The 24,410-nt window shown below is 42.5% G+C and overlaps 2 protein-coding genes across 2 annotated transcripts in view; one reads left to right on the top strand and one right to left on the bottom strand.

The window, feature by feature from the left end:
- The window catches only part of LOC307094730 (complement factor H-like), a gene marked incomplete at its 5' end in the record, with an annotated part of 42,890 nt that overhangs the window by 9,905 nt on the left and 8,575 nt on the right, over positions 1–24,410 (top strand). The window lies entirely within an intron of this gene.
- Positions 8,319–16,820, bottom strand: LOC307094649 (complement factor H-related protein 3-like). The gene is made up of 7 exons (XM_079763671.1): positions 16,686–16,820; positions 15,052–15,225; positions 13,811–14,005; positions 13,228–13,398; positions 11,620–11,796; positions 11,222–11,404; positions 8,319–8,773 (listed from the first exon to the last, which is right to left on the bottom strand). Exons 1-7 carry the CDS (start codon positions 16,741–16,743, stop codon positions 8,577–8,579), a joined length of 1,155 nt encoding a protein of 384 aa, XP_079619797.1. The 5' UTR covers positions 16,744–16,820; the 3' UTR covers positions 8,319–8,576.

Here is a 24,410-nt window from a genome sequence, read left to right as displayed (position 1 = left end):
TGTCCTCAGTTTCTGTGTGGAAAACTTAAGTGATCATCTTCCTTAGCCATGCGATATTCCTCAAAGCATGTACTTGACTTATTCTCGAAGAACCTGGTTACCGTGCTCATTATCTAAGGGCCTGAAATCACAATTCAAAAACATGATGTTTGTGAACCACATTTGGCTGCCAAGTAATATGTTTGTTTGTTATGTGTTTATTGGGTTTACAAATTCACTTCGATTTTATCTTTTTTAAAAAAATATATATTTTATTGATTTTTTACAGAGAGGAAGAGAGAGGGATAGAGAGTTAGAAACATCAATGAGAGAGAAACAACGATCAGCTGCCTCTTGCACACCCCCTACTGGGGATGTGCCCGCAACCAAGGTACATGCCCTTGACCGGAATTGAACCTGGGACCCTTGAGTCCGCAGGCCAACGCTCTATCCACTGAGCCAAACCGGTTTCGGCTCACTTCGATTTTATATCATCTAGGTTTATTTTACTAAACTTAAAGAAAAATGTTCAGAAAAACCATCATTTTTTTACTTTGAAAAGTTTTTAAATTTTTATTGAATTTATTGGGGTGCCACTGGTTAATAAATGGTGCTGGTATAATTGGACAGACCCAACAAAAAATGATATTGGACCACCTTCTTATACCTTCCCCAAGAATAAACACAAAATGGATTAAAGATGTAAATGTAAGATTATAAACCATAAAAATCTTAGAAGAAAAAACATGGGCCGTAAAATCTTAGACATTTCTCATAGCAATATTTTTTTCTGATATATCTCCTCAGGCAAGCAAAACAAACAAACAAAAATAAACAAATAGGACTATATCAAACTAAAAAGTTTTGTACAGAGTAATCATCATTTTCATTGGCCCAAAGATCTCTAGTAAACTTTTAGAGAGGATGGGAAAGAAACTTAAGATATAAAAGTTTAACTCCTACCAAAAAATGTGCTTTATCTTCTTTTTTCAATCTTGCATGTAAATTTGTGAAGATTTTCCGTCTCACATGCGTCTAAATGATCGCTGCATTAGAGACCCATTCTTTCCTCTTTATTCAGATCCCTCCTGTGGCAGCCCTCCCCCAGTGCAAAATGCCTTTATACCAGATGAGAAGCCTCGGTATAGACCTGGGGACACAGCACGTTATGAATGCAGGCACCCTATGGGCCTCTTCGGGAACGCAGTGGTGACATGCCTAAGTGGGAAGTGGACAGACCCACCTGAGTGCAAGGGTAGGGTGTCTCATTCTCCCTTCCCAGTCTCTGTGCAGCTTCTGTAAGCACTTGGTTACTATGCTCCTGTCCAGCTGGCCCTCAGTTGGTTACTCAGCTTTATTGCTCTATCGTTTCCTGTAAATGGGTTTGGGGCCGGGAGGAGGTGAGTGTAGCTCCCTGCTACTCCGAAGCTCCCTTCCTCTCTGAAATCAATAACAACATAGTTATTTTAAGATGTTTGTTGTAAATATAAGAGACAGATTTAGACAGAAGCAAAATATATCAAATGCACATAGTGTCTGTGGCCTGTGTGGACAAATAAGAATTTGGATGTAAGAAGTTTGGTCTCGATCATGACCTGTATGCCCATCTCCTCAGGCTTTCAATAGCACCATCCCCACGTTGCCCTTTTTGATAAATGTAAAATTATTCAATGTAATTGAGTCAAGATGGCTAACATTTTCAAGTTATAAGAAAAACATTGTAGAGTAGGCATTGGTTTGGTGTGTATCTATGATTCTAGAGGATAATTATTGCCTGATATGTACTTTATAAGATTTACTGAAAAGTCTATGTTCTTGCTTTTTCAGAAACAATTTGTTCTAGCCCACCCAGCTATGGCAATGCCATCCTCGTAGGCCAGAAGAAGAAGTCATACAGGTCAGGCGAACAAGTGACTTACAGATGTCCAGACTATTACCAAATGGATGGATCCCATGTTGTACTGTGTTGGGACGGCATATGGATAGGAACACCCACATGCAAAGGTATTTTGGTGGATGGCTTCTAGCATCATTAACAATAGACATCGGTTCTGGTGTAGGCCAGATGAAGGAAGGTTTATGCCTCATACAGAGGAATGGGATGTGTATCAATGGTGGGCATTGGGGCCCCAGAGCCCTCAGAGTGTGACCCCTGACACAGCCGTGTCAGCGTCTCAGGGAATTGGCAGAAAGTCAAATGCAAACTCACAGGCTCACTCAGACTCAGCCTCAGAATCTCAGGGGTTGTGACCCCGAAAATGATGTGGCAAGACCCAGCGGGTTCTACGCCCACTGTTGTTGGGAACCATACCTTCAGCCTCTTACTTTGCATCCACCCGAATCTCCCTGATGAGCGGCACAGTGCTCACGGCAGTGCCCTTAGGCACTCAAGTTATTGGAGTATTTTTAGGGAATTGTAAATATATTGCACTCTTCTTCGTCCTCAATTTCTGTGTGGAAATCTTAAGTGATCATCTTCCTTAGCCATGCGATATTCCTCAAAGCACGGCAATACTTGACTTATTCTCTAAGAACCTGGCTACCGTGCTCATTTTCTAAGGGCCTAAAATCACAATTCAAAAACATGATGTTTGTGAACCAGATATGGCTGCCAAGTAATATGTTTGGTATGCGTTTCTTGGGTTTACAAATTCACTTTGATTTTATATCATCTAGGTTTATTTTACTAAACTTAAAGAAAAATTTTCAGAAAAACCATCATTTTCTTACTTTGAAATAAGTTTTTAAATGTTTATTGAATTTATTGGGATGCCACTGGTTAATAAATGGTGCTGGTGTAATTGGACAGACTCAACCAAAAAATGATATTGGACCACATTCTTATACATTACTCAAGAATAAACTCAAAATGGATTAAAGATGTTAATATAAGATTAAAAACCATAAAAGTCCTAGAAGAAAAAACATGGGCCATAAAATCTTAGACATTTCTCATAGCAATATTTTTTTTCTGATATATCTCCTCAGGAAAGCAAAACAAAAGAAAAAAAATTAACAAATAGGACTACATCAAACTAAAAAGATTTTTACAGCATAATCATCATTTTCATCGGCCTAAAAATTTCTATTAACCTTTGAGGAAAGATGGGAAAATTTTTAAAGATATAGAAGTTTAACTCCTACCAAAAAATTGCTTTATATTCTTTTTTCAATCTTGCATGTAAATTTGTGAAGATTTTCAGTCTCATTTGTGTCTAAATGATCGCTGCCTTAGAGACCCATTTTTTCTCTTTATTCAGATCCCTCCTGTGGCAGCCCTCCCCCAGTGCAAAATGCCGTTATACCAGATGAGAAGGCTCGGTATAGACCTGGGGACACAGCACGTTATGAATGCAGGCACCCTTTGGGCCTCCTCGGGAATGCAGTGGTGACATGCCTAAGTGGGAAGTGGACAGACCCACCTGAGTGCAAGGGTAGGGTGTCTCATTCTCCCCTCCCAGTCTCTTCTGTAAGCACTTGGTTACTATGCTCCTGTCCAGCTGGCTTTCATTTGGTTACTCAGGTTTGTTGCTCTACCCTTACTTATAAATGGGTTTGGGGCCGGGAGGAGGTGAGTATAGCTCCCTCCTACTCCGTAGCTCCCTTAAAATCAACTGCTCACTCAATAAATCAAACAATATCCTCTCTTAGAGTCCACAGGAAAATGTGGGCCCCCTCCCGTTATTGACAATGGAGACATTACCACGTATCCATCACCACTCTACGCTCCCGGGTCTTCAGTGGAGTATCAGTGCCAGGCCTACTATGAACTTGAGGGAAACAGGAGAATAACATGCCGTGATGGAGAGTGGTCTGAACCACCCAAATGCTTGGGTAAGTCCTTTAATATCCTCGTGGGCCTGGGACATCCATGTAATGAATGCCATGACTGCTGCTTACAACAGAACCTGCATGGACTGTCACCTCTTCTGCTGACCACCAAATAGTCATGGCTGAGGGTATACAGTCTGAAAAATTCTTGAGCAACAACAGCAAGAAACTATCATTTTTCTTTATTGTAATGTATTTTCCCTATCACCACTTATGCCCCCTTTACCCTCTCCACCTCCACCATCCCCTTCAAGGATCCTTTAATGAAAGTTCTTCATAGCATCGTGGACATTGTGAACGTTGATTATAGCATACAGTGATCACACATTCCACAGAGTACCCCATTTTTACATCATTGATAGTTTACAATGAGTTATAACAACATGGTGGATTTTCAATGAAGTGGTTTGCAAAAGGGTTTGAGGATAAATTCCTGGATCTGTGTAGAAGATTTTACATGACAGTGTAAAATTCTATGGAAAATATTTGTATACTACCTAAAGTTTTATGTTCCTTGTGTTTATTTTTTACCTTCAGATGCATGTGTAATTTCAGAAGAAGCCATGGAACAACATAACATAGAGTTGAAGTGGTTATATGACAAAAAACTTTATTCTAGAACAAACGATTTTACTGAATTTAGGTGTCGACGTGGCTATCGTAAAGTGTCACCAGCATCTGCATTCCGAGCACAATGTCGAGAAGGGAAAATGGAGTATCCCATTTGTGCATAAAATGAGAGCTATCTGGCATTTTTCACATTAAAATCAGCACCTTCATTCAGAATATTTTAATATTAATCTAATTCTTCTCAATTTATTTTTCTAGTGGGGTATAACTCCCCTTTATTCATTCATTAGAATTTGAGTTAAATGCCAGGTGGGAGATGTCATTGTAATCTGAGACCAACGCACCACTTCTCATAAGCATCTCATTAAAATGTGACAAACCAACATGCCATGTGTTCTGTCCATGAAACGTCTCTGGCCAGAAATTAGATGCCATCTCTCCCCCTCTGCTTCCCCCCACAACCCTCCTAACGTTCTCAGCTTTCTCCATGACTGTGGGGACATTCTGAGACTCTTATTTCAGAGGAAAAGATATAAAATGCTTGTCTCCATCTTCACCTTAAAATTACTTCACAAACACGTCAAAACAAACCGTGACATAGAAAGGGAGTGGACTGACAATTCTCAGGGGGGAAGAGGGTGTGAGAGGTGCGGGAAGAGATTGGACAAAAATCTTACACCTGTGGATGAAGACAGTGGCGGGGGGAAGGGCATGGGGTGGGAGGGGGATCAGGTGGAAGGGAGGTACAGGTGTGAAAAAGAGGAACACCTGTAATAATCTGAACAATAAAGATTTATTTAAAGAAAAAAGAGAGTGCTTGAGAATTCAACCTTATATTAAAATATCATACTTTAACCACAATTAGCAGTAATGGGATGAACCTCATAACTGACCTTCATACCCCACAATGTAGAGTCCATGAGGTTGGAAACTATTCATTTTGATTAAAAGGACCAGAATTTCTATTTTTGAGAGCAGAGAGCAGCCAGTTCACATGTCTCAGTGAATAGTAAGCTCCTATAGTTATTCCTTTTCCTTTGTTAGCGATGCTGGATGGGAACACAATATCAGGTGAGGGAGTGTTAATTTAAACACACGTGCGCAGGCTGCTTATTTGGGGCCAGGCACTGCTTTCAACAATTTAAAAATATAAACTCATGTAACACTTATAAGAATCCTGTGAGGTAGAGACCATAATGGCTATCCCCATCTTACAGATGAGGAAGCTGAGGTCGTCTTGGGAGTTTCAGTAACTTGTACAAGGTCACACAGCTAGCGGACAATAGAATTAGGTTTCCAACCCCTCTAGAGTGCATGCTGCAAGGGTGAGTGGCTCTGACAAGCAGCACACTGGTACCTACCAAGATCCAAAGGATGCTCTATAGAAGCCCAGAGAAATTCAGAAAGGAGGAAGTGAGATTTGGAAAGCCAGGAAAATGGGAAGAATTTTTAAAATGGTGGAGTATGATCTTTAGGGCATTTAGATGATAAGAATCATTGGGATTCAACCAAGGAGAGAGGCGGTAAGACCAGAATTGAAATGGTGCCAGTATCCCATCATTCTTTTCAAAGGACATAATCCCAGAGAGCAAGAGAGAAGATTAAGTGTTGCTAATGCAGTGCCCTCGGCTGTCCCAGATCTTTCTCTTCTCTCAACAGTGTTTGGACGGAGCAGACTCAAGGACGCCCCTTCTTCCAGCCTCCGACCCCTCTCCAACCTCTTTTCCAGTCACCACCTTCAGAACCACCTCAGCCTCCAAGACCAGCCTACACTGCATCTCTACCTGAACTCCTTATTGCTGAACAACCATGAGCTCCCAACTCCATCAGAATTATTCCAACGAAGGGGAGGCTGCCTTCACCACCTGGCCTGCATCTGCAGGCTCCCACCTACCTCTCTCTGGGCTTCTTTTTCTCAAGGGTGAGGGCCACATCTTCCATGAGTTGGCTGAGAAGAAACGAGAGGGCACTGATCAGCTCTTAAAGTTGCAAAACCAGCACATTCTCTCCAGGACATGCTGAAGCCTCCCCAAGATGAGTGGGTAAAACTCAGGACACCATGGAGGCTGCCCTGGCTTTGGAGAGGAGCCTGACCAGGCCCTTTCGGAGCTGCGGACCCTGGTTCTACCTGTGCAGCCCCTCAGCTCTGTGACTTCCGGGAGAACCACTTCCTGAATGAGCAGGTGAAAGTCATCAAGCAGATGGGCCACACCTGGCTCACCTCTGCAGCTGGCTGCCCATGAGGCTATGCTGGCTGAGGCTCACTCTCAAGCATGCCTAAGAGCCTTTGGGGCCCAGATACCTTGGAGGGGCCCCTCTGCATTCCTCTGGTGTTTGGCTTTTGCCTGAGCCTCTCCTGTAAACTGCTAGGCAACCTTTACCAGGTCCCCCGCTTTGGCCTTTGATCGCGGGGGACCTGGCCGGCTGTCCGCCGGTGCCCCAGGCCTTCCGAAAGCCTCCGGGGCAGCCATGGCTCAGCGTCCTGCTGGCCCAATCAGCTACCCCGGCCACCCTGAGTCCCGCTCCCTGCGCCTCCTGCTGGCCCAATCGTGGGCATAGCGGAGTGATGGTAATTTACATATTACCATTTTATTATGTAGGATGGCTCAGTATACCCCCAAAATGATGAAATGCAACATTGAAATATCCACCTAGCACATACAAGATTTCAAACAGGTCATAAAGAGGTACTAGATTCTAATCAGGGGCCTAGCTATTGTAACACAGACTTGAAAACTGGTAAAGTACCGAGTATGAACACGTAGAACACGTTCACCCAGTGTGCTCTGAAAGTGAGCCAATGGTTACAGAACAAAGACTGGCAGAAAGCAATGAAACACCGACCACCACTACAGTTCAATTTAGATATAAGAGCATTGGGCATTGGGTTCAATTCTTATATCCTCCCATTCCTCTAACTTTAACATATATCATCCTTGACCCCCTAGAATATGTTAAGTTAAAATAAATACATATGAAAAGGAAGACAATACATGCTGAGAAATTTGAAGAACGCTTCATAACGATGTGGGCATATGGTCAGGGTAAGCTGCCAGAAGTGAAGTTCATGAATCACACAGTAGATATCAAAGTCCAAAGAGGCTTGTAAGACCCCTCAGTCTTCATTAATAATCAACTACAATTTGATTGCCAAAAATGGATATTGTCTAGACCAACTACTAAAAAGAGATATCTAATCACCAACAAATTGTATAAAATGAAATGCTAAAAGCATAGACTAATGTAAAAGAATGCAGAGGATTCTAAAGAATACTAGAAACACATGGGACAAATTAGAAGCAATTGGCACGTGGCATAAATGCATTCATCAATAGTAATTATTGATATTAAATTACAATGACAAGCCAATAAGAAAGAAGAAGTAGAATTGAATAAAGAGAAAACCCAGTTTTGAGCCATTTCACAAAAGACCAATGTAAATATTAAAAAATGACTAATTGAGCCCATCCCGTAAGGCTCAGTGTTTGAGCATTGACCTATGAACCAGGAGGTCATGATTCAATTCCTGGTCAAAGCACATGCCTGGGTTGTGGGCTTGATCCACAGTGTGCGGTATACAGGAGGCAGGGGATCAATGATTCTCTCTCATCATTGATATTTCTATCTCCCTTTTCCTCTCTGAAGTCAAAAAACTATATTTTAAAAATAAAAAATAAAAAATACATCAATTGCGTCCTGTACATCCTCCAACTGGGACAGTGATCAAAACTGCAACCCAGGTACATGCCCTTGACCAGGAATCTAACCCTAGATCTTTTGGTCCTCAGGCCAAATTCTGTGACCACTGGACTACACCAGAAAGGGCTATTTTAACACATGACTTTTTATTGTACTATTTCCTACAGTACATTCTAAGCTCACATGTTTTGTTTGTTAAACATCCGATTGAATATGCAGAAAGCCACACTGTTCCATCCATTGCTGTTTATTGCTCTATTGCCAAATATTCTAATCTCATGATAGTGAAGAATGATTGTCTTGGTACAAGTATAAGCGAATTTATAGTTGGGTTAGCAACGTTAGGAGAAGATTAAGTTGAGAAGGAGGCTAACATCTTGCTTTTAGGTCCTTTGCAATATAGTGGGAAAGAGCAGGAAATACCAGAAGACTGGCAAGCTTTGAGGCAGGAAGAGCAGTAGGTGGGACTGGCCACACATTTGGGCAACAGGGCTTCTTCATTCACATCTGGGGAACTCCACTGTCCCTTCCAGACACATGGCTTGAAATGACCCAGTGGGCGTCACTGCCTTGTGTCCCGATTTGCACACAAATTCAATGATATCCCCTGTTTTTGCATAATAGGTTTTGTCATCTTTCCCTTTTAACTCTATGTTCTTTTCACTCATGATTTTTTCTGATATCACACATGGATCTGAAAGTAGAAGAAATAAATAAAAACAATTAGTAATTTAGCCTTTTAGTATAAACAAATAAACCTTCACCCCAATGACTAGCTTAGAGGATGAAATAAGGGAAAGAGCAAATGTACCAGAATGTGGGCCTAGTGTATTGCCTTTGCAATGTGATTGTAAGCAACATTCATATCCTCCTATGTAATAAATGCCTAATATGCTAAGTGTCTGGTTGTCTATTCATCGGTTCAAACAATCAAAACGTAATATACCAATGATATGCTAAGGCCGCTCAACCACTCGCTATGATGAACACTGACCAATAGGGGGCAGAAGCTCTTACCAGTAGGTTAGCTTGCTGCTGTGGTCTGGCCAATCAGGACTGAGTGAGACAGTCTGTACACACCCTGGAGCCCTTCCTCAGTCCCTCCCTGGCTGGTCAACTTCCTGCATCCCTCCTCAGCCCCGATTGTGTACCGGTGGGGTCCCTTGGCCTGGTCTGTGCCCTCTTGCAATATGGGACCCCTCAGGGGATGTTGGAGAGCCGGTTTCATCCTGATCCTGCATGCAAGGCCGAGGGACCCCAATGGTGAACGAATTTGTGCACTGGGCCTCTAGTATATAATAAAAGGGTATTATGCAAATTTACCCTAATGGCAGAAAGACTGGGAATGACAGGTCGTTTTGATGCCCACTGACCACCAGGGGAAGATGCAGAATGCAGGAGCTGCCCCCCAGTCGTCAGTGCAATCCCACAGGGGGAGCTCTGCTCAGCCACTAGCCAGGCTGATGGCTGCGAGCCCAGTGATGGTGGCTGGAGCCTCTTCTGCCTCCTCAGCAGCTCTAAGGATGTCCAACTGCATTAGGCCTGTTCCCCATGGACAGCGGGCCTAAGCCATCAGTTGCACATCCCCCAAGGGCTCCTGGGCTGCCAGAGGGATGTCTGACTGACAGCTTAGGCCCCTTTCCCCTGGGTGGACATCCGCCGAGGTTGTCCTAGACCCCCACAAGTGCACAGAGCTTCGTGCATCAGGCCTCTAGTATTGTAATAAAGTTTCAGAGCTTTTCTTTTTTCTATGGGCAAACTGTTCTTACATTGTAGAACTTTATACATGCTAAAAATTTTAATTTACTTTAAAAAAATGTTATGTTTTTGGTGATATTGGTGAATAATATTACATAGGCTTTAAATGTTTAATTCTATGAAACATTATCTGTATATTGCATTGTGTGCCCATCTCTCAAAATCAAATCATCTTTCACTGACATATATCTGACCCTCTTTACCCTCTACTACTGCCCCACCTGCTTCCCTTCTGATAACCATTATAGTGTTGTCTTTGTCTGTTTTTTCATTTGTTTGTTTCAATTTTATATTCCACATATAAGTGAAATAAATGGTTCATATTCTTTCTGTCTGACTTATTTCACTTAGCACGATATTCTCAAGGTCCATTCATGTTGCTGCAAATGGCAGTATTTCAACTTTACTTACATCCAATTTTGAAGATATTATGGACTCCTATTACTCTTCTCTTGATGCAAGTATTTTATATTCTAGTTCAGCCATCACTGTTATTGATAAGGCCTTAGACATAGCTAAAAGTCATGTTCCAACACATCCCATTAACTATTACATGATGAAACAGGATAGAATAACACATATGACTCCTGATATCCAGAAATTTTGAAATGTTTCCCAGTACATTTAGATGTATATATTATGTGAGTTCCACACACCTGCCAAAACACTTTGTCTGATCTTTCCTTTTTAACTTTACTACTCCAAGCAAAATTTACCTCCTTGCTTTAATATACCATATGTCTGTGTAATATTTTTCAAGATGTTGGATGTTGCCTTTGATGATCTTCATAAATGCTCTCTGCTTATTTCAATTCCAGAACTCAAATACAGTCTTAGCCCTGTTCCCGAACTGATGTGTATCCCCAGAAAATGGACATTGCTTCCTACTCTTCGTGTGAGGAACAAGTCTTGTGCTGGGAGACATATCTTAGACTTGTCCATCTACTCAATCATCAAAACTTGAGATGTAGAAATTACCTTGGAAATTCTATACTTTCTTTTCCATATAACCTAGTTTGGAGCTATTTCTAGACTATTTTGACTTGGGTATGGTAACTTTGATATCCAGTCCTGGACTTTATGGGTTTGCTATAATCTCCCATAGAAGGGGACACATGCACAGGTATGGTGCACCATGGGGTCAGTTAATGTATCAGAATGAGCCTCTCTGAATGTTTCTGTTTAAAGGACCATCTTTCATTGTTCACATAGGGATTCTCCAAGCTCATAGTCCTAAACACGAGTCTCCGCATGTGAAACACTGAACAGGAGAGCTGTTGGTGAGCACAGTTCTAGACTCTGACTCCATGACTAGTAGACTACATGCGAGCTCATAAACATCACCTTCATGGTCTCAGGATCCAGAAGATTCTTGAGAACTTACCAATGCATCTTGGGATTTCGGACCACTTTGCATAACTACAGGTTACATATTTAGGTCCTAGGAGTTCATAGTAGGCCTGGCAATGGTATTCCACTCTTGACCCTGGAGGATACCCTTCCAATGGCAAGGAGGTGATGGCTCCATTGCTAATCGCTGGAGGAGGCCCACACTTGTCTGCAGATTCTGAAAAAGAGCATTTCAACTGTTGAAGAAATTGTAGTTTTGTTGGAAACTATTCATGCAAAGCTGAACAGAAACTATTGTCCCTCTTTTGCATTTTAAACCTTGTATCCACCATGTTGTTCAAAATGCCTTAGATCACCACACTCAAGCGAGGCCTCCATACATGTAGACTTTTCAATTCTTAGAAAAGGAAATGCTGGAATCAAAACACTTACTAAAGCAGGTTGGCAAGTGGGACCAGCCGTCCTCACCACACACCATGGAGCCCAGGGCGTTACCATCTCTGTTTTCGTAGCCATCCAGGCATTGGTAGTCCAACGTGTCATTGGGTCGAAAAGGTTTGCCAGTGAATATGGCTGTGGCATTCTCAAATATTGGCATGTCACACTGTTCTGAAGCAAAATAAAGGTGACCATTGTATTTCTAATGCCATATTATGTAGAATTCAAATAAGAAAAATCTCATGCTGGCAATACTAAACTTTACCATCGGTGTGTGGATAAGTGAAGTATCAGGTGACAATTATCCGAGTTAGTGTTATTGTGAGCTGGATGAATTTTATGACGTGAAGAATAGATTTCCTTACCCATACTTTTTCCAATCATTCAAAACCTCTAAATATAGGTTAGGAACCTTTGGTCAAAACCTATTTTGAACTGTGGGTATGGCACTGGCTGTTACTACATTACACTACTATCATGATACGATGCTATCATTTGAAGGACAACACCACTTGTGAATGTAAGAGGTAATGTATGTGTTTATGAAGCAGACATACTACCACTAAGAGTGTGAGTCTTAGAGAATGACTGTAGTCCTTGGATATATGATCCATGTATTTATATCAAACACCCTCCTTTCCCTAATGATTCCCAGAATTGAAAGTTTCTCCACATTGATTTTAAAAATGCATTGCAAAGGGTACAGCTTTTTCACTAAAGGGAGTCCATGAAATAGAAAGCCATGCTTTAAAAATGTAAGAACGGATATCTCTTTGTGTGCTTTTGAAGTCAATTTGCCCACTTTCTGTAGCATATAGTCTAGTTTTTCTAGAGAACAGTCTTATATTTTTAATATCTATAAATGTTATTAATCTGAGTGAATTAATGTAAGTATTTCAACACGTCTACTGGGCGTAGGCAAAGCCGGACAAAGACACTCCTTTAGGGGCTCAGGCTGTTGTTGTGCACGGGGCTCAGTAGGTTCCTGAATTCCCAGTTCAAATCAGTGATCACTGCTTTGATACACACATGTAAGAAGACTCCAATTAAAGATCAGCTCAATTAGGTCCTGATGTATAATACAATGTCCATTACAATTATTCTCTCCTTTCTAAACACCCACAAAATGACTTATAGAATCCTGTGTACTTAACATGTAAAAGGCAGATATGACTGCATATGACAATCTTCATTGATAACCTCATAGCATGAATACATACACTCATAGGTGAATGGCTGACAGCGATATACATGTGACATTGGGCAAGCAGTGTATTTATTTTTAATTTAAACGACATTTTCAATGCTTCTTCAATGAACACACACAGTGCGTGATCTTAATCTCTGTTTCACTTAACATTATTTCACAATACTCATGACTTATTGCTCACTGTCACTTACTACAATATATTAACGACCTATTTGTTATCAAAAATTTAAAACTGCAAACACATTTGGAACAGGAAATGAAGTAGGCCATTGTTTTAAAGCCAAGAAGGCGTGGCCCATTCACCTTGAGAGTTGACACATTAAACTTTTCACAGTGATATGTCTGGTTATAGAAAATTCCAAATGGACTGGATATCTGGGTGGTTCACTTACGGATGCATGTGGGAGGCGAGGACCAGCCATTCTCCGTACATGTCACTGTTCTCTGTGGGTTTGGGAGACTGTAGCCCCGAGGGCAGGTAACAGTGATGGGTTGTCCCTGTAAATATTTTTGTTGTTTAGGTGGAGAATGTGGATGTTCCGAATAATTGAAAATACACTTCCCTGAAAATTACACAATAATCATAAAAAAGAATAAATGTAGTCATAGTCATGAATTAAAAATCTTTACCATCTTTAAACTAGAATGCATAAGCATCCCAACATGCAGCTTAAGTAAAACGAAAGTTGTTGGTAAATGTGTCTGAAAAAGAAAAACCAAGGTTAAAGATGATTTATCTGTATTTTTCACAACTGCACTATGAATAAATGATATCAACATCGTTATAAAGTCTTTCTTCATCTCCCATGTTTTTAATGAGGGACCTATCATGAAAGAAAATATGTATATTGGTCTTTCTGCTCATAGAACTCTTCCCTTGCCCATATTTTTCGCACACTGGTTCAGTGGTGCTCATGTTTTGCTCTCTGAACTCTGAACTATTGCCACGTGCACAGGACAGAGAGGTTTACTCACTGCGGCAGGGCACTTCCGGGGTCCATCCATCTTTTGTGCAAGTAATGTAATGCCAGACCTTTTCAGGAGGAGTCACATAGTTTTCATCACAGGAATAGTAAAACCATTGTCCTATCGGTGCTGGGAAGTATGATCTATATGTTTCTTCCTTGTATAGGAGTCCATGCTTTATTTCTGGGAATTCACAGGGATTTACTAGCAATTAAAACAAACAAAACACAGTATAAGTAATCTTTTACCTTAATATAAATGTAATGAGAGATACCTTTTTTCACTGATGAATTAGATTCTCATATGTCCCTAATTACACTCATTGCATTAGGCTTTCTAGGATAAGAAAGATTATCATCTTAGATGATATGAGTAACAATTGTTTTCTGGTCATTTCACAATATATACAAGTATTGAATCATTATCTACACAATGACTATTTAAATGATATTTTAGCTACATAAATCATCACTCTCCTTGTCACTGATTGTTATGCTCACTGAAGTCTGTGTCACAGTGGTCGTGGCCTCCTCTTTAAGGCACCTGACTTACCACATTCATTTGGCCTTGGCCTTGAATGAACACTGAGCCATTGACCTGCTATGTGTATCATTTCATTTGTCATCCATGGAAGATCCAGCTTAAGTGTGGGCCCCTTTGACAATGAACTGATATACAAGGAACAGCAATGAGACTGTAGAGACAGAAAACACTAGAAAAGGGCAACCCCCAAGGAATAAAATACCCTGTAGACTGAGGGGCATGTGTGACAGGGGATGGCTTTAGCAAGTACACAATGTCTCCCACATTCATCCCCCTCATACAAGGGAACCCCGTGCCTGTCTACTTGAGTGAGGCTGGAAAGCAAAGACTGCCTTGAAGCCCTCTGCTTTACCTTCTCAGAGAGGCAAAGATTTGAACTCATTAGGTCCCCTTTTTTATTTAATTTTTAATTTTTTTATTGATTTCAGAGAGGGAGGAAGAGAGAGAGAGAGAGAGGAGAGAGAGAGAGAGAGACATCAATGAACAGAGAGAATCATTGATCTGCTGCCTCCTGCAATTTCCCAGACTGGGCATTGAGCCCCCAAACTGGGCATGTACCTTGACTAAGAATTGAACCATGACCTCCTAGTTCACAGGTCAATGCTCAACCACTGAGCCATGCCAGCCAGGCTGATCCCCTTTATTTTTAAATTTAAGAGAAGTAATTGCAGAATTAAGAAGCGGGTCAAGATATGGAGGGAACTTACTGCTACATCTTGGAGGAGGATCCCAGCCTTTGTCAGTACATTTTGCAGTATTTCCCCAGGAGGAAGGGAAAAAGCCACTTGTGCAGTAGTATGTGATTGTGTCTCCCAGTCGGTAATTGGTCCTTTTAGGAATGTACTGACTGTTCTCAATTCTTGGAGGGTCACATGCTATTTCTGAAAAATGAAAGGACAAGTGTGTTATGCAGAAATCACATGAAAATCATCAAGGACATGAGAATAAAATGAACATCATGTTTTTGTTCTTTCCAAAGAGCAAAAGGGCATTCAAATGAGCACCCTGTCCATATATATATATTAGCAACGATTATATTAAAATTAGAAAATATATGTGACTTCTAGACACACGTGTTAAGTAAATGATATCTCCAGAGTTTGATGTTAATTGACACTAACCTCAAGTGAACCTGAAAAATGTTAAATTTTTTGCAAGGCAGTGTTGCTTCGGGGTAAAGTATTGACCTATGAACCAAGAAATCATGGTTCAATTTTTGGTCAGGGCACATGCCTGAGTTGGAAGCTTGATTCCCAGTAGGGGTTGTGAAGGAGGGAGTCGATCAAAGATTCTTTCTCATCATTGATGTTTCCACTCTCTCTCCTTCTCCTTCCACTCTGAAGTCAATAAACTACATTTTAAAAATAAAAATAAACATACTTTTATTTTCTCTCACATTTTAATCTGCTATATCTATCATATTTTCATGTTACCATTGCAGTCCAGTCTACCTCTCTTAGTTTTCACTTGGTAGTATAGCTAAATTTAACATCAATGCTTGAAGTCAAAAGCTATGATATATATATATACACAAATATCCCTAAGAGACCAACCAAATAATATTGAGAGAATTTTGTTAAATTAATTAAGAATAGAAGAACTTCTGGTGGTTGCTTTCAAGCAGTGGGCATAAATCCCTTGACAAATTAATGTCCTATTCTCATAATCTCCATGACAGCAAATGCTGCTATTAAAACATTGCCAGGGCAGGTGCCTCTATCCAATATAGTAACAGCTGAGATAGTACAATCGTGTGAGGCCACATTTTTCCTACTATTAGAAGCCATCATTAAGATTTGGAATAAGAATAATAGTTCCATATTGGCACTCCAGGTTGTGAATCAGTAGAAACATCCATTTGCATAGGGATGGATGAATTGGGCCAAAATTGGTTTTTATTTAGCCGATCTTGGTACTTTTCATCATTCCTGCAAATGACTTATTGTGAGAGATTGTCCCTTAATGAATGCAGAGACCAAAGTTTTGGTAAATTACCCTCAAATAGTCCTAGCCGGTGGGATCAACTCCTGGTCAAGGGCACATGTCTTGGTGGCAGTTTCCATCCAAGATCCTGGTTGGTGCTTGTCGAAGCGGCATCCAGTCTCTCTCACATCAATGTCTTTCAACCCTTCTCTCTCTCTCTCTCTTTGCCTCTCCCTCTACCCTTTTTTCTCCCTCTCCTTCCCTTCTCTCTGCTGTCCTCTCTCGCTCTCAAGATCAATGGAGAGAGGAATGAAAGATCAGTCCCTGGGTGAGGATTGAAAAAAAAACTTAAAGACACATGATAAAGGTCCAATCCTACTTAAGAAATAGCTAAATATTCCCATCAGTTTCAACTCACCTTGTCCATGAACCCAGGAGACCCACAGGGTGAGGATGACCTTGACTAGTAACAGCATGGTGGGGCTCCCCGTGGTGTGTTAGCACAGATGGTCCAGCGCTGCTGTTAGGGGTTTCAAATCTGCCTCATGAGCTGTTACCAAGTGTGAGTGAGACCCCGGATTTAAGTGAAATACCAGGATGCTAGTTGAATGAGGTCACTGGGTAGATATCAAATTTCAAAGAGTTTTGGAATATCTGTAACTTTTCGTGAATGATTTCACAATCATTTCTTGACTTCATCCCCTGACATGTACTGGTACAACTTTCCTTAGAAAAGTTATAAACTGGATCCAAAAGTGATATAAAACATTTATCTTTAAGTTTAACACTTCTTGAGAATGGGTGAGGTTCTTTCTCAACCAGGAGGTTCCCGTGGGAATACTCAGACTGCATGTCCCTGTGACCGTCTCTTGTCCTCTCGTTGCTCTCACCCGACTGCAGTCCTTAGGGGTCTATGGACACCAGCCAGTGTGTCCACACAGTGTATGTTCCTGTCTGTACGGTAGCATTGATTTTTTTTTTTTGTAAACTCACAACAGACCACACCACCAAGTCTAAGAATTTTAGCACATTCTTCACGTTCAACTTCTGCCACCCTCCCAATTGTTTTGCTTGTTTTCAAATGAGAGGGAGGCACAGGGAGAGAGAAAAACATCAAAGGTGAGAAACATCTACCTGCTGCCTCCTGCACGCTCCATACTGGGGAATGAGCCCATAACCTCACAATGAGCCCTCACCTGGAATGAACCTGTGACCTCTTGGTGCATGGCTTGGCGTCCAACCAACAGAGCCACACTGGCCGGCCTACGCACCTTTCATGTGAGGGCACCACAGAATCAGAGGCATGACATGGAGAAAATGGGAAGGGTAATGTCTAACCCAAACTGACAACTAGTTTGGCTAATACACTTCTGCTCAAATACTAATTGGAGACTAGTTATCACAGAGCTTCCATTGGACGGGACTTGGATTTGTTTTCATGTGCTTTCAGAATGGGTTCTGAGAAAACAGAAATTCAGTTCCCATATTGACTTAGGGTCAGGGAAATTGTTCATTGACCAGGTTCGTTAAGATTTGTAGCTCTGAAACAACGGATTATTTTTTGTCAAATAGAAGAGCAAAGCTTCAACTCTGTCCAGCAGTTCAAACCCTGCAGATGGAACTAAAGAAAACTGCCCTTCATCCTCACAAGTCTTCTTCAGTCCATGATTCACCTCTGACTCCAGTAAGAGAACGTAGCGAAATGGGAAGGAGAGAGAGGGAGAGAGAAAGGGAGACACACACATCAATTGCTTGCATCCTACACATCCTCTAATTGGAACAATGGTCCAACCTGTAACTCAGGTGCATGCCCTTGACCGGGTCTAACCCCAGACCCTTTGGCCCTCAGGCGAATGCTAAGCACACCAGACAGGGCATTTTTAACGTGATATTACCCATGGATCTGAAAGTAGAAGAAACAGATAAAAACAATCAATAATCTTTCCTTTTCTAAATGTACGATTTCCCACAGTACATTCTAAGCTCCCGTGTTTTGTTTGCCTGTTAACCATCTGACTGAATATGCAGAAAGCCACATCATTACCTCCCTTGCTGTTTATTGCTCTATTGCCAAGTAGTCTAATGTCATGATAGTGAAGAATTATTGCCTTGGTACAAGTGTAAGTGATGATATAGTTGCGTTGACAACGTTGGGAGAAGATTAAGTTGAGAAGGAGGCGAACATATTGCTTTTATGTCCTTTGCAATAGAGTGGAAAAGAGCAGGCAATACCAGAAGACTGGCAAGCTTTGAGGCAGGTGGAGCAGTCGGTGGGACTGGCCACACACTTGGGGCAACAGGGGTTCTTCATTCACATCTTTCCCTTTTAACTGTATGTTCTTTTCATTCATGATTTTTTTTCCGGATATTACCCATGGATCTGAAAGTAGAAGAAACAGATAAAAACAACCAATAATCTTTCCTTTTATAAACAAACTAGAGGCCCAGTGGGTGACATTTGTGCACTGGTAGGGTCCCTAGTGGCTGCTGACTTCCAGCCCAGCCGCCCTCCCTTCCCCTGGCCAGCCCTGCCCCCTGGTCAAACTCCCACAAGAACTCTGGGTTGAGGGGACAATTTGCATACGACGCTTTTATGATATGATAAGGCTTCAACATAATGACTAGCTTAGAGGATGAAATAATCAAAACAGCTAATGTACATCACCTGTGTGGGTGCCCAACATCCCAGAGACAGAGAGCCAGGGCCCTGGGCTCACACTGCCGGGTCCACACGCATCGTCCAGCTGATGAGCTCTGTGACCTTGGACAGGTGAGCCTGACCTTGCCTTCCCCTCAGCTTCCTGGTGTGTGAGGAGAGCAGCTGCCTGCTGGGGAGCTGTGAGGGCCCACACACCGGGGCGGAGGACAGGACTCGGCCCACGTTGAGGATGCACATTAGCTCTTTCGATAACTTCATCCTCTAAGCTAGTGATTGGGTTGAAGGTTTATTAGTCCATAAAAGGAAAGATTCCTAATTGCTTTTATTCATTTCAGATCCATGTGTGATATCAGAAAAGATCATCAATGCAAAGAACATACGGTTAAAAGGGAAAGATGACAAACCCTATTATGTAACATCAGGGGATACCTTTGAATTTATGTGCAAATCGGGACACAAGGCGGTGACGTCAGTGTAGTCATTTCAAGCCACGTGTCGGGAAAGGACAGTGGAGTTCCCTCGATGTGAATGAAGAAGCTTCACTTGTACCTAGACAATAATTCTTCACCGTCGTGGGATTAGACTCCTTGCCAAGAGAGCAATAAACAGCAAGGGAGTAACGGTGTGGCTTTCTGCCTATTCAATCAAATGTTTACATAAACAAAACACGGGAGCTTAGAATATACTGGGGGAAAGAGTGCAATAAATATTTATATGTGAAAATTGGCCTTTCTGGTGTGGTTCAGTGGACACAGCGTTAGTCTGAGGACCAAAGGGTCTGTGGTTCAAGTCCTGGTCAAGGGCATGTACCTGGGCTGCAGGTTCCATTTTTTTCCCAGTTGGGGCATGTACAGGACACGAGCAACTGATGTGTCTTTCTCATATCGATGTTTCTCTCTATCTCCTTCTGCCTCCTTCTATTTCTAAAAACAAATAAAACATGAAAAACAAGTTGAATACCAAGAATGTACTGAAATCCTTGGACTTGGTGGTGTGGTCTGTTGTGAGTTTACCCCCCTCCCCCCCCAAACAAAAAAAAAATCAGTGCTGCCCTGCAGACAGGACCGTACAGTGTGTGGACACACTGGCTGGTGTCCATAGACCCCTAAGGACTGCAGTCGGGTGAGAGCAACGAGAGGACAAGAGACAGTCACAGGGACATGGAGTCTGAGCTATTCCCACGTGAGCCTCCTGGTTGAGAAAGAACCTCCCCCATTCTCAAGAAGGGTTTAAAGATTGGAGTTTTGTATCACTTTTGGAACCAGCCCATTACTGTCCAAAGGAAAGCTGTAAGTACCTGTCAGGGAAGTACCTCAGGAGATGATTGTGAAATCATTCTTGCAGATTTACAGATATTGCAAAAGTCTTTGAACTTTGATATCTACTGAGTGACCCCAGTCAACTAGCTTCCCGGTACTGTCACTTAAATTCAGAGCCACACTTGGTAACGGCTCCTGAAGCAGATTTAACCCCAAACACCAGCGCTGGACCATCTGGCTAACACACCCGGGCAGGCCCACCATGCTGTTCCTAGTCAACGTCATCCTCACCCTGTGGGTCTCCTGGGCTCGTGGACAAGGTGAGTTGAAATTGATGGGAATATTTAGCTCCTTCTTAAGTAGGACTGGACCTTTTTCATTTGTTTTTACTTTTTAAAAAATCCTCACCGAGGGTGTATTTTCCAATGATCTTTAGGGAAAGAGTGCAAGGGAGGGAGAAGGGGGAGAGAGACACACACACACATCGATGTGAGAGACACATGGACTGGTTGCCTCTCCCAAAAGCCCCAACCAGGGCCCGGGATGGAAACTGCCACCGAAATATGTGCCCTTGACCAGGAGTTGAACCCACCGGCTGGGACTATTTGAGGGTAATTTACCAAAACCTTTGTCTCTGCATTCATTAAGAGACAATCTCTGACAATGAGTCATTTGCAGGAATGATGAAAAGTACCAAGACCGGCTAAATAAAAACCACCTTTGGCCCAATTCATCCATCCCTGTGCAAACTGGATGTTTCTACTGATTCTCAACATGGAGTGCCAATATGGAATTATTATTCATCTTCCAAATCTTAATGATGGCTTCTAACAGTAGGAAAATATGTGGCCTCACACATTTGTACAATCTCAGCTGTTACTATTTTGGATAGAGGCACCTGTCCTGGCAATGTTTGAACAGCACCATTGGCTGTAATGGAGATGATGAGAGTAGGGAATTACATTTGTCAAGGGATTTATGCCCACTGCTTGAAAGCAATCACCAGAAGTTCTTCTATTCTTAACTAATTTAACAAAATTCTCCCAAAAGTATTTGGTTGGTCTCTTAGGGAAACATGTGTTTTTATATGTGTCTCCTAGCTTTTTACTTCATACATTGGTGTTAAGTGTGGCTATACTGTGAAGTGAAAACTAGATATGTGGACTGCACTCTAATAGGAATGTGAAAATCTGATAGATATAGCAGATTAAAGTGAGAGAAAACATGTACTAAAGAATATATTTATTGATTTCAGAGAGGAATGGAGAGGGTGAGAGAGTTAGAAATATCAATGATGAGAGAGAATCATTAATAGGCTCCCTCCACCCTCCCCAACACTGGGATCAAGCTCCCCACCTGGATATGTGCCCTCAGCGGCAATCAAACCCTGACCTCCTGGTGCAGAGGTCATGCTCAATGCCTGAGCCACACTTGCCAGGCAAAAATAAACATATTTAGAGCTCATTTGAGGTTCCTGTGGATTAACATCACACACTGCATACAGCTGACATATTTTACTTAGTGCTGCACTAGGTGGTCACATATGTTTTCTGTTAGTTATAATATAATCTTTGATAATATACATGTAAGGACAGGGTGCTCATTTGAATGCCCTTTTGCTCTTTGGAAAGAAGAAAGAAAAGTCATTCACTGATTCTCATGTCCTTGATGATTTTCATGTGATTTCATATATATTTCACAAGTCCCTTTACTTTTCAGAATCAGCCTGTAACCCTCCAAGAATTGCAAACAGTAACTTCGATGCTGACAGGAGCAAATACAGACTGGGAGATGCAATCACATACTCCTGTAAAAGTGGCTTTTACCCTTCCTCCCGGGGAAATACGACAAAATGTACTGACATAGGTTGGGATCCTCCTCCAAGATGTATCTGTAAGTTCCCTCCATATCTTGACCCGCTTCTTAATTCTGCAATTACTTCTCTTAAACTTAAAAATAAGGGTGATCTGCCTGGCCTGTGTCACTCATTGTTTGAGTATTGACCTATGAACCAGGAGGTCACCATTCAATGCCCCATCAGGGCACATGCCTGGGCTGTGAGCTGATCCCCAGTGTGTGGTGTGCAGGAGGCAGCCAATCAATGATTCTCTCTGTCCATTGATGCTTCTCTCTCCCTCTCCCTTCCTCTCTGAAGTCAATAAAAAATAAAGAGAAAATAAAGGGGACCTCAGAAGTCCAAATCCTGGCCTCTCTGAGAAGGTAATGCAGAGCGCTTCCCGGCAGTCTTTGATCTCCAAAGTCTCCAATTCTAATTGAGATCAAAACCACATTTTTGTTAATAAAAATTTTAATTTTTTGCTATTCAGTGTTAAATATGTGTATGTGTACCTAGGAATAGACATTGGTTGGCCAGATTATTATGATCTCTGAACACATAATAATCTGGCCACTCAGTGTATATCCTATATAATAAAAGGCTAATATGCAAATTGTCCCCTCGACCAGGAGTTCGACCAGCAGGCAGGCCGGCCAACTGCCTGTGTCCCCTCCCCCTGGCCAGGTTGGCTGGACCCAACCCATGCACAAATTCATGCACCGGGCCTCTAATATATATATATTATACACACACACACACACACACACACACACACACACACTGAGGGGCCAGATTATTATTCATTCAGAGATCATAATAATCTGGCCATTCAGTGTATATGTCTCTTACTAAAACTCTAATATGTGAATTAGAACACTGGGTAAGAGCACTACCAGTCAACACCGAGTACATTAGATATTGATGTCTGGGTAACAAACACCCTGAACACACTGCCTCATACAACACCCCCCGTGTGTCAGCGTTGGCGGGGTCAGCATTTGGGAGCCACTTCGCTGCCTGGTTCTGGGTCGCTCCCTGCTGCTCCCTGGGATGCTGCCCAGTTTGTGGGGGAGAGGGCTGGGCTGGGCGGGGCTGCAGCATGTGCTGCCAAGAGGCCGACTCCCAGGGCCTCAGAACAACACCCCCTGTGTGTCAGCCTCGGCCGGGTCAGCATTTGGGAGCTGCTTCGCTGCCCAGTTCTGAGTCGCTCCCTGCTGCTCCTGGGGTGATGCCTGTTAGGGTCCCCAAAGGAGGAACGCACGAGGCCAAAGTGGTGAGGGATTCTCCATTTATTTGTCATTGGGATAGCAGATGGGCTGAATCCCAAATTGATGCCAGCTCCCAGGGACAGGGAGGTGGAGATTGTAAAGGACTCTAGGCTTTTTTGGTCGGAGAATTCTCTGGGCAGGTTGGATTCTGGGAAAGTCCAGAGGGGAGGGATAGTGGTCTTAGCAAGTGGAATGTGATGTAAGGGAAAGGGAAAGTCCATTGTGAAGAGGTCTAAGGTCAGACCGCAGGGGACGGGGTATCGATTCAATTATTTGATCCGACCTCACACTGCCCACGTTGGGGGTGGGGTGGGGGAGGGCTGGGTGCAGCATGTGCTTCCAAAGGGCCCACTCCCAGGGCGTGTGCAGGAGCCTGCGCATCCGTCCACCTGGGTGTCTCCATCGGAGGCCTGAGTGGAGGTAACCCTCCCCAGAGCGAGTGACCTGAGGGCCCTGGAGGCGCCTCCAGAGCATTGATGACCTGGTCACACACGGTCCCCTCGGCCACGTGAACTCTTCAGAAGAGCGTCTCTAAGTCCAGCCTCACTCATGGGAGGGGCACGGGGCTCCCTTGTATGAGGGGGATGAATGTGGGGGACATTGTGCACCTTCTAAAGCCATCCCCTGTCACACATGCCCCTCAGTCCACAGGGAATTTTATTCCTGGGGGACTGCCCCTTTTCCAGTGTTTTCTGTCTCTACAGTCTCATTGCTGTTCCTTGTATATCAGTTCCTTGTCAAAGCGACCCACACATAAGCTGGATCTTCCATAGATGACAAGTGAAATGATACACATAACATGTCAATGGCTCAGTGTTCACTCAAGGCCAAGGCCAAATGAATGTGGACAGTCAGGTGCCTTAAAGAGGAGGCCTTGGCCACGTGACACAGACCTCAGTGAGCATAACAATGACAATGAGAGTGACTATTTATGTAGATAACATTGACCTACAGTGTTGTGTTACTTTCAGGTGCACATTATAATGATTCGGAATTTGTCTATATTGTGAAATGATCAGGGAACAAGTGTTACTCACATCACCTGAAGGTTATAACTTTTCTTGTCCTAGAAAGCCTAATGCAATGCGTGTAAGTATGGGCATATGAGAATATAATTCAT

This window comes from Cnephaeus nilssonii, assembly GCF_951640355.1.
Source record: "Cnephaeus nilssonii genome assembly, chromosome: 23".
Classification (NCBI taxonomy): domain Eukaryota; kingdom Metazoa; phylum Chordata; class Mammalia; order Chiroptera; family Vespertilionidae; genus Cnephaeus; species Cnephaeus nilssonii.
This window is presented reverse-complemented; position numbering and strand designations above follow the sequence as displayed.

Excerpts from the sequence above, each read along its gene's own strand:
- LOC307094649 (XM_079763671.1), bottom strand. The coding sequence starts at position 16,743 with ATGCTGTTACTAGTCAAGGTCATCCTCACCCTGTGGGTCTCCTGGGTT. Across the intron at positions 11,797-13,227 it reads CTCGCCTCCCACATGCATCC|AACAGTGTGACATGCCAATA; the intron begins GTAAGTGAACCA and ends ATTTTGCTTCAG. Across the intron at positions 8,774-11,221 it reads CGAAATCCCAAGATGCATTG|ATCCATGTGTGATATCAGAA; the intron begins GTAAGTTCTCAA and ends TTCTACTTTCAG.